This window comes from Camelina sativa, chromosome 4 (genome assembly GCF_030686135.1).
Source record: "Camelina sativa cultivar CO46 ecotype springtype chromosome 4, ASM3068613v1".
NCBI lineage: Eukaryota > Viridiplantae > Streptophyta > Magnoliopsida > Brassicales > Brassicaceae > Camelina > Camelina sativa.
Window position 1 is genome coordinate 17290132 of NC_141883.1, and position 10844 is coordinate 17300975.

Genomic DNA, 10844 nt, shown 5'->3' on the forward strand with positions numbered 1-10844 from the left:
AATAATGACGACCCGCAATCGATCGAAGAGACTTCAGCCCTCCACTTTTGCTGTCGCTCCGCCGTGCCTCCGCGACTCTCCACCACTGGCGATTCCATCTGCTGTTCCACTGAGCCCAATCCGACCACTTCCAGCTCCTGATGCACCTTTTCAAGCCACATGTCATGACCCATGGCCAAGAAGAGAAGGATTACGGATTCCGCCACAGCATGTTTGGCCAGGACGTCCAATTGAAGAGGTTAAGAAGCTTGAATATATCAACAGGCCGCTACTTGATGCTTGGATAGAGTATGAGACTATGTTTTACAACGCTTGGCTGAAAGTTGAGATCAAGCCAACTCGGTTTGTTGATCCTGCTACTATGCAGAGGCTTGGGATACATGATGAGGTACTGAGACTTCTGGAGAAGATTGGACTTGGGACCATGTGCACTCACCACTATGACTTGTATCCGGAGCTGGTCCGACAATTCATGGCTTCAGTTTGCCTTCTCTTCCAGAACGAGCAGGTCCCGAAAGCTAGTGAAGGAAGACTGTCTTTCTTCATTAGAGGAGTTTGGTATGAGATTTCTTTACGCGACCTTTGTGACATTTACGGTTTTAGTAGAGAGCCAGAGGGAGTTTCACTTCCAGGAGAGTTTGTAGATGTTTCGCATCTCTGGTCCTACTTTGGTACTGGCGATTATGATTCCCGAAGTTCCACTATGACTGATGTGCGGCATCCAGTGATCAGGTACATTTTTAGGGCCATAGCCAACACTATTTTGTGTAAGATGGAGCTTGGGAAGATGAGAGTGAGTGAGCTGGAAATGATGGCATATGGGATTTATGATTTGATTGCTGAGAATGATAATTCGGTTGACCCCGAGAGGGTTAACTATGGTGCAGTGTTTGCTTCTCATTTGATCTCTTTGAAGGTCAAGGCTTTTGGGCGTGGGAAGACAGAGTATGTTGGGAGTCTGCTTACTCCTATTTTCCAGCGACTGCGTATTTCTACTGATTTGGTTTCCGTTTGTACTGAGAGGTGCGTTATTGATGAGGAGCATTTGAAGAACTCTACTTGGATGACGAGAGAGATGCTATGGCATTTTAGGGATTCTACTGGTACTCATCTGATCAGATTGCCACGACCAGACCTCACCACTATCGGAGAGGATGCGGAGCAGAGGCTAACAGTTGGTAACACGCTTCTGGTTCATTTGTTCACTACTTTTTCAATTTGATTTTTGTATCTTAGTCAATCTCAGGCTTGACAACACTGGGGACAATGTTGTTTTAAGTCTGGGGGAGGCTAGTTACTAACTAACTACTTTTTCTTTCTTGTGTCTGTTGTGTGTCTGTCAAAACCATATTTTTGAGTCAAATTTTTAAAATTTTTCTTTTTGTAATTAGGATCTCTAACTATTGGTTTCTGTTCTTTGGCTAACACTCTTATGAAACTTGATTATGCTTTATCTCAGAACTGAAGTTTGGAAAAGCTATGAGCTGTATCAACAATCCTGAAAGCCCTTATTCAAAGGATATCTGGTTAAACTAACGTTGTCTCAACTTTTATCAGGATTTTTACCAGACTTAATCTCTTACTTTGGGGTTGGAAATCAGTAGACTAGACTTCTTCTTTGGGCCATACAAGACAGTGCAATTTTTCAAAGTATGTCTCCCCTCTCTCTTCCTAGAATATTACAACTGCAAGGCTGTTAGTATTATTAGGGTATTACAATTTGAGCATATCAATTAATAAAATGTAAACAGAAGTAGTTTACGAGTAGTCGTAATGTAGTTGTCAACTTTAGTGACTAATTGACGACTATTTAACAACTATAATCATATTTATATAGGATTTATGTATTTATACATCATTTATACAAATTATATACAGTATTTTAATAATAATATTTATATTTTATTAACTATTTTAAACATATTTAAATTATGAATAATATTTGTTTGGAGTAAATTGATACTAAAAATAAAATATTATATTTATTATTATAAAATCATGATTTGAAAAAAAACTGTATTACAAAATAAAATTATAAACATAATTAAAAATAAGAATTCATCATACTATTAAAAACAATAGTAGATGAACAACTACATAATTAATGGCTTGAAGCACACTCTCAAGTCTCGATTGCCTTGTATTCCATCTTTTAAGCCATTTGTGCCGATTGAAACCTTAACATACCACATCCTTCTCTGCAGCAGTCTTGAATCTCAGCTTGATTTGTGCTTTTGAACTCTTAGCTTCACTTTTCATGCTCACACACACGATTCCAGTCTCGTGCTTAACCACAAAAGCCCATAGCTTCAGGTGTTACCAACGATGCCACCATTATCAAATCTCAATCGTTTTTCTGTCCTCATCATCTACAACAATTACCATCTGTAAACACAAAAAAAAATAAGATACTCTCCTTCAAAGACAGCAAAAGCTAACACCATCACTACTATATATCACAAACCTTGCCCTGTTGAATATCCTCAATAGCTTGAGAAATACACACAAATCTATCAGTAGGTCGATCAAGATCGAACTCTTCACCCTAACATTGAACCTCTTTCATATAATCCTAGAACACACCCAAATCGTCTTAGATAGTTTTGTTCCCTTGGTAACATCACTGAAAAAAAATACAAGGAGACAACATAATCACCAATGGCTAAGCCTAATCCAATTCGATTGTAGTACACATAGAAACTGGGTTCGATTGAATCCAAAATCTCTAAGAAAGAACGATTCAACTTACCACGAAGGGTAAGCAGCGCCATAATTATGGAGAGACAACGAGCTTTAAAGGAGAGAAAACCACCACCGCCGTAGAGAAGAATTATGAGAATGACTTCAATTTATAGATCCAAATTGAGAAGAATAAGAAAAAGAAGGAAGCAAATCTACTTTGTATCGATGAAACGATGGGGTTGAGATCTAAGATTTGAGATCCACGAGAGAGTGCTATGGTACCAGATCTAACAACTTGAGAGGATGAAAACAACAACACAAATGAAGGTGAAATTGATTGAAGCAACAGGCGGAGGAGACAAAAGAGAATCGCCACACAGAAAAAAAAAAAAAAAAAAAAAGAAAGGAGACGAGAAGAAGAGAAAGTCTCATTGGCCAAGGAGAGGGAAAACGACAGAGAGAAGGGAGAAAAAGAAAGAAAATATTTTGTCCGTTGGATTAAATCAATCAACGGTTGATAGGGTTAATCCTTCTGTTTACATATCATCCAATGAAAACGCTTCATTATTTAAAGAATAATTAATTGCATCAAAACTTTATAATTAGGGTTTCAGATTTAGAAGAATATTCTATTTGATTTAATTTTAAAAAATGATTAGTTTTAGGTTTTAAAATGACTATATTAAATAAATTATAAGTAATTGGTTTTGGAAATATTGAATTATATGTAAATAATAAATAGTTTTACACATTGCTTTTATACATAAATAATGGTTATATCTTGGTTGAATGGTTTATGCTTTAATTTCTATATAAGAATTATAAAAGTTTAAATTTTGAAGATTTAGGGTTTAATGTATAGGGTTTGGGGTACAGGTTTAAGATTTAGGGTTAAGTTTTGATTAAAAAAAAAAGATTTGGAAAACTATAATTTTTTTATCAGTGTTAGATCTCATTTTTTGGATGTATTATATTAACTAGACTTTCTTATAAGTATTAAAGCTTGGTTTTATGTACATATATCATAGTGTTAAGTTTTGGTTTTATGGTTTATGAATTAATTTCTAAGATTAAGAATTGAAAGTTTAAGATTTAGAGTTTAAGATCTAAGTTTTAGAGTTTAGTTAAGAGTTTGAGGTTAAATTTTGAAAATTTTAATTTTCTTAAGTAGTGACTAATATGCTGACTTTTTAGCGACTTTTCACCATGAGTCGCATATTAGTCGCTAAACTGGCGACTTTTACCATGAATCATATATTAGTCGCTAAATTGGTACTATTTAGCAACTATTTGTTCTGATATGCGATATAGTCACTAAATAATCGCTAAAATACGACTAAAATACCGACTACTATATGTAGTCGCAAAAAACGACTAATACACGACTAAATATTTGTAGTCGTAAAATTGTTGGCTATTAGTCGTTACGTAGTTACCAAAAATGGCTACTACAAATGTAGATGTCATTTGTAATCGTAAAAATCATATTTTCTTGTAGTGGTTTTTAAAACAGACTAAAACATTCTACAAATTGCAATTGATTTTTTTTGATTCATAAGTAATTTGTTTTTTAAAGATAAATTTGAATTCTTCGAAGTAAAATATGTTAGGTCGTTATGTTACTTTTTTTAGATTGATTCGCGAACAAAAAAGTACATACAGTAGTCTGAAGTATGTCATTCCTACTACCTTATTCCAAATTTTTGAATTTTACATAAAGATAAAAGTAAATAATATCTTTAAAAAATAGAACACTAAATTAATTCACCTTTTGATAAATTGTATATATATATATATATATATGATTTTATTAAGTATTTGACCTTTAAGTAACAAAAGTTACTTATGTCTAACTCATGAGTGTTAATTAGTGGATTATAATGGGAAAAATACATACTTTTTCAGGCTTCCCAAATATGCATATTTTAGTAGAAATAGTTAAATAATTGATCGTGGACTGATCAAATATCACTCATAACGTAAGCATACGGTTAAAAAATAAAGTCTTAAAACACATGTAAATAGTCTATGTAGAAGCCACGGGGAAAATTAAAGAAACCAAAACCACAATCGTAGCACCTAGCTAGCTTGGTCCCAGGATCTTACTTAGGGATGAGCTTTAATACAAATTGCTAACCAAATTATATAAAGAGAAAAAAGGACTACAGCAACCAACATATCCCTCAGCAATAGGATACGATGAGAGCAACCTCCAGACTTCCATTCAGATCCACATTTGTAGCAAAACCTATAGCCACACCTAAGCACATCAACCATGAACATGAGTACATAACATTACATCATAGAGCCGAAAACATAATCAAATGGTCCAAAGAGGATTTGACACATAATAATAAGCAATAACTATAGAATGTGATTAGAGATGATACCTGCAAGTTACAACGATGCGTTCTTGCGATAGTTTGTTCATATGTTGGCAACTTCTACATTGACGCCACATTGTTGTACTAGACTTTCGACCCAACGACCTTTTTTTGTACTCATCGCACGACAAGTTACTATGCCACAGAACTTTGCAGTTAATGCAAAAGGGTTTACGGCATTCATAGCAGCTTCTCCTTACTCCATCTTCACTAGATTCAGTGAGCTCGGTCTTGGACATCAAAGCCCAGCAGGTTGGATTTGGGCAATGGAATCTGTCACATACAGGAACCGATTCCTCTTTAAACCTTTGTTCCCACAGCACTTTGAGTTTAGGTGTCAAAAGATGAGCACAGCTTCTAAGATCCAGGCTTGATGTGCAGCCAACATGAGGACATCTTGGTACACGTCCCTGGTTTAGCCTCAGTTCTATATGTTGTTTCATGTACTCCACAAAGAACTTATGAAGGCACGAATCAACACAAAACATCTTCTCAGCTCCAGCAGCACGGGGCGTAGTAGGTACGCTCACGTCAGAAACTATTGTTTCCATTGCGAGATCACACACAAATTTAGTTTGACTATCAGTCACAAGAAGAGGGATGCTCGTTACAAATCCTTGTCTGATACGTTGCACATCATCCATCAACGAGGCGATTTTCTCATTCTTAGGCGCGGATCTCCTCCCCATGGCCTAATCATATTAAAAGGGACAATCATCAATGAGGGTATTGAAAACAAACAAATACACATCATTATGAGAACCTTAACAGACAAGAAAAAACTTACAAATTCGAAAAGCTCAGGATCATCAAAGCAGATTGAGATATGATTGATCCCCAAATTTAGGGCTTTGGTTAGTCCTATCTTCAAGGCCATAATGTCAGCCTCCCAAATTGAAAGGACGGTCTCATCAAGTGGCCCCTTCATCTGAAACAAGAGATTATCACGATCGTCTTCTCTGCAAATTGCAACCCCAAATCCGGTCCCAAACCCGGTTTCTCTCTGCCACTTTCTCAAACCCTTGAAGTAAAGGGTGTACGAGTCAAAACTTAAATCCCCCGGTGAGGGTTTTGGGGCATCTTCTCGTTCTTTCTTCATGTATTTCTTCTGCATATACTTTCAGATTTTTTTTCCTTGAGGCGTAAGGTTTAATGACTCGTAGTATATATCGAGAGCAGAGGCGGCTCCAACTAAACGCTTTTTTTTTTTTTTGGTAGGAAAGGATATTTAGCTTTTAGGAATACATGTTTTCTTTTTGTCTAAGAAAGAGGAAAAAAAACTTAATTATAATAAACGAAAATTTTAATATGAAATAAAGGGTAATTATTGCACTACAAGAAAACAGGCCATTTGCCACTCCTACTATAGTCACTCTTTAGTCGCAAATAAGGGTTTTGCGACTACTTCGCGACTCTTTTCGATGGTCGCAAAAAAACGGTCGCAAAATATGTTGGTCGCAACATAGTCACTTATTTGCGACGGATTACAGACTCTTTTTTATAGTCGTATATTTGCGACGATATTGTGACTATAATTGGTAGTTGTACATTTCCGACTAAACTGCAACAAAGTCTACTTAGGGACAGTTTTGTGACTACATATAACAGTCGTATGTTTACGACCGTATTGCGATTAACGGTAGAGTCTGGGTTTAGCGACGGATTAAGGACGACCTATTAGTCCCAAAAGGGTTGCAAAGTCTGTTTTAGTTTAGTAGGAGTTGAGTCGCAAATTAGTCGTTTATTATTGCGACTATGTTAAGACTGTTTTTGTAGTCGCTAAGGAGTTCGTGTTTAGTAACTATTCTGCCACTATTTTGTGAATTGGTTTAGTCACAAAATAGTCACATTTTGTGAATTGGGTTAGTCACAAAATAGTCACATTATTTGAATTCGTTTAGTCACAAAATAGTTACATTATTTGAATTGGTATAGTCACAAAAGAGTCACATTTATTAATTGGTTTAGTCACAAATCAGAAACGTTTTAGCAATCCTAATTGTGATTAATTTGGGAATTTCAAATGCTAATAATCAAAAGGAATGATGATTGAAACTACCACACAAGCAAACTTATCATCCAAAACAAAAAGATCATCCTAAACATCCAAGAAACAATATTCAAAAGCAAGTTCATACATAAAGAAAAGGGGAATTAGAAGTTTAGTTGGAAGAAGTATTAGAGGTAGGGGTTTGTGCAGCTGGACTGGATGGTGGTGTGGTGCCTCTATCGATGGGTTGTGCAGTGGTTGTAGGCGCGATAGCTGGTTGGGTGGCTGCAGGAGGAGGAACCGTAAAAGCTGAGTATTCAGGAATTTTTTCAGAGATGAAGAGGACAAGCTTGTTGATCACAGCTTGAGACTCTCGGTGTTCCTGATCACGTCGTGCATTCTCAGACTCATGTTCAGATATCTTGCGCCGAAGTTGATCTTGAAGCTCCGCAAGAGTTGCTGCAGAAGAGCTCGCATAACTCTCTTTCCTTTTTCCTTTCCTTAGTGTCTCAACAAGTGATCCAAGGCCAAATGAGTTACCTCTGTTATCTGTTTGAGTACACTAAACCAAAAGATAAACATTCGCTAATCAGCACAAACCAGAAAACCAAATGCAGAATCAACATCAAATATTCTAGGTTCCTAAGCATAGCTCATTAAACAAATTTAAGAAAACCAGGAGACTGTTAATCTAAGAATAAACATCAATCATCATTCACATTAAGAAACCAAAATTGACAAAGAAAAATCACACACAAAAGACAAACGAATTACCTCAAGGAAGATCTCATTTCTTTCTTCAAGGGAAAGAGTTCGATGTGTTGAACTCTCTGAACCATCTGGACCATCATTGTCCGTGTCAGTTTGTCTGTCTTCTATGGTCTTCTCATAGGTCTCAGCAACTTGTTTGGCTTTTTGATCCACAAATGATCCATCTGGCCGAGTGTGTGTTTTAAGAAACACTTCGACCAGTGATACAGGACGCCCCAGTTCTTCCTCCTACAATGATAGTGAAACACATTAAATTATGAAAATTTTAGAAAAACATTAGGAGCTTAAGTGGCCGTGAGAGCATTAAATTATGAAAACACTAGAAAAACTTTGAGGTGAAGTGGATAGAAAGAGAAGTGTTACCATTTCTTGATGAATTTGTACATATGACTTCTGACCAGCTAAGTGTTTGTGCACTCCAAGGCCTCCACGGTCCGAGTTTCTGCAATGAGAAGCATTCTCACTCCTCTCCATGGCATCAGGGGTGTTCCAATATTCGCACATAATAGGCCATACTTTATCACCAATCCATGGTGGTTGTACACCACTCCTCCTAACTTGACTGACAATGCCTTTCATCCTGCTCTTTGCTATCTTCAAGAAACCTTCTTTAACAAGCTCAGTAATCCCGATATCCCAATTATACTTCCGCTACAATAACACAAAACATTTAAGTTAGCAAATTGACCAATTCATTTATATAGAGTTAAGTGTTTAAAGCATTGTCAAAACTATAATTTGACTTACCGCAAATGTCCTGAAGTATCGCTCTTGAATGTGTTGTGGAGTAACCTTCCAACTGTAGTAAGGCCCATCAAACTTTCTCCTTAAGATTCCAGCAATGACTCGAGAAAGCTTTCCTTTGTGCCGGTTAAACCTGTTACATTAACTGAGTAAGTCTACTTGAAAATATGAACCAATAACCTATTGAAACTATTGAATATCTAATAACAACCGATTACTGAACATCAAACAACAACAAACAACAAACAACAAACAACAAACAACCGATTAGTGAACCTATTACCGCAAGAGGAGAGAGTGTTACCGAGTATACTTAAAGATCAAACTATTGAACACATTCATGCTTTTAAGATTCTATGTGACATACCGAGTATACTTAAAGAAAAATTACAAGAGGAGAGAGTGTTTATACCATAGAGTTTCGACTCCAGGGATAGGATGCTGAGACAGGAGTGGTAGATGTTCTCGGCCTGGAAGAGCTAGCAAACCATCTAACAGATCTTGGTAGTGATCGACATTTTGATTAGGGTTTTGTTCTTCCTCGTTTGCTTCGTCGCCGTTATCTCCCTCTGGAACAAGCTCCGGTTGCGGTTGAGGGTGAGGAACAGGAAGAGACGCTTGTTGAGGAATCGGAGGCGGTTGAGGGTGAGGAACAGGAAGAGGCGCTTGTTGAGGAATCGGAGGCGGTGTAAGTATTCTCCGCGGTGGATGACTACTTGACGGTTGATTTGTCCTCGACGGTGGATGACTACTCGACGGTTGGTTTGTCCTCGACGGTGGATCTGTAGTCGGCAATGGACTACTTATTGGCGCTGGATTTGTCAGGGGAAACTGTGAAGGACAGCTTTGATGTGAATGGGTTGCAGACTGTGTCGCAGAGTCTGTGCGTTCAGAAGGGTTTGACGAATGAGAAGAGGATCTGCTACAATTGAAGATTCGGACATCGGTGGCGGTTCTGCCACCGCGACCTCTGGAAGCAACCTTGGTCTTAGGAGGCATCGGATCGACGATTGAGAGAGAGAGAGAGAAGAAGAAAAAGATTTAAAGAGAAAGCGATAGAGGATTGAGAGATTGAGAGAGAAGGAGAGATCGATGTGTTTGAGAGAGAAGGGGAGTGAAGAGGTTTGAGAGAAAAAACCCTAGATCGATTGAAAAAAGAAAATAAGAAGTGTTAAAACGTTTAAGTGTTTGCCTAGTTATTAACAAACCGACGTTGCAATGTAGTCGCAAAACAGTCGCAGTATAAAATTTTGGGGGAAAAAAAACGCGTAAATAATTAGACAAATTTCACAAAATTATTGGTGGGAACATAAACCGCCAAAACAGGGTGGCAAAACAGTCGCAAAAACAGTAGCAACGGTAGCAAAGCAGTCTCAAGACAGTTGCAAAGTGGTGGCAAAGTGTTACTCTTTTGTGACTGTATTTTACTAGTCAATTTAAAAGTTTGATTTTCACACATTAGGAGCTTATTTGCATCCATACATCACTCATACTAGTAGTAAAGAGTATATAAAATAGGAAGAGTATATAAAACATTGCTTTTAAAACATAAGAATTACATTTTCCTAAAATCCTACACATTCTTCCATGGTGACATGTTTTTATAAAGATGGCTTTGGAACATATGCATGTATTCATTGTTAACATTGAAATTTTTGACCTTAAAAAAATTTTAGTTACTAAATTCAGTCAAATACAAGTATAAATGTATATCTAAGGATGTACATACATCTCAAAAATGAAATTTAAGATACAAAAATAACAAGAGTGGGAAAAGAGTCGCAGAAACGTTGCTAATTCAGGTGTTAGTCGCTTATTAATCGCAATTCGGTTGCAAAGCAGTCTCAAGACAGTTGCAAAGTGGTGGCAAAGTGTTACTCTTTTGTGACTGTATTTTACTAGTCAATTTAAAAGTTTGATTTTCACACATTAGGAGCTTATTTGCATCCATACATCACTCATACTAGTAGTAAAGAGTATATAAAATAGGAAGAGTATGTAAAACATTGCTTTTAAAACATAAGAATTACATTTTCCTAAAGTCCTACACATTCTTCCATGGTGACATGTTTTTACAAAGATGGCTTTGGAACATATGCATGTATTCATTGTTAACATTGGAATTTTTGACCTTAAAAAAGTTTTAGTTACTAAATTCAGTCAAATACAAGTATAAATGTATATCTAAGGATGTACATACATCTCAAAAATGAAATTTAAGATACAAAAATAACAAGAGTGGGAAAAGAGTCGCAGAAACGCTGCTAATTCAG

At 36.6% G+C, this 10844-nt stretch overlaps 1 protein-coding gene across 1 annotated transcript; it reads right to left on the reverse strand.

Moving 5' to 3' along the window:
* Positions 1–4673: 4673 nt before the first annotated feature.
* On the reverse strand, positions 4674–6203 carry LOC104783798 (E3 ubiquitin-protein ligase RSL1-like). The gene is made up of 3 exons (XM_010508902.2): positions 5854–6203; positions 5073–5758; positions 4674–4942 (listed from the first exon to the last, which is right to left on the reverse strand). The coding sequence occupies exons 1-3, from the start codon at positions 6178–6180 to the stop codon at positions 4789–4791; spliced, it is 1167 nt and encodes a 388-aa protein (XP_010507204.2). The 5' UTR covers positions 6181–6203; the 3' UTR covers positions 4674–4788.
* Between the last annotated feature and the right edge of the window lie 4641 nt (positions 6204–10844).

What these genes read in the sequence shown, in the direction of transcription:
- LOC104783798 (XM_010508902.2), bottom strand. Translation starts at nt 6,180, where the DNA reads ATGCAGAAGAAATACATGAAGAAAGAACGAGAAGATGCCCCAAAACCC. An exon ending in ATCCTGAGCTTTTCGAATTT is followed by an intron (nt 5,759 to 5,853) that starts GTAAGTTTTTTC and finishes TAATATGATTAG; the next exon opens with GCCATGGGGAGGAGATCCGC. An exon ending in CGCATCGTTGTAACTTGCAG is followed by an intron (nt 4,943 to 5,072) that starts GTATCATCTCTA and finishes TGATGTGCTTAG; the next exon opens with GTGTGGCTATAGGTTTTGCT.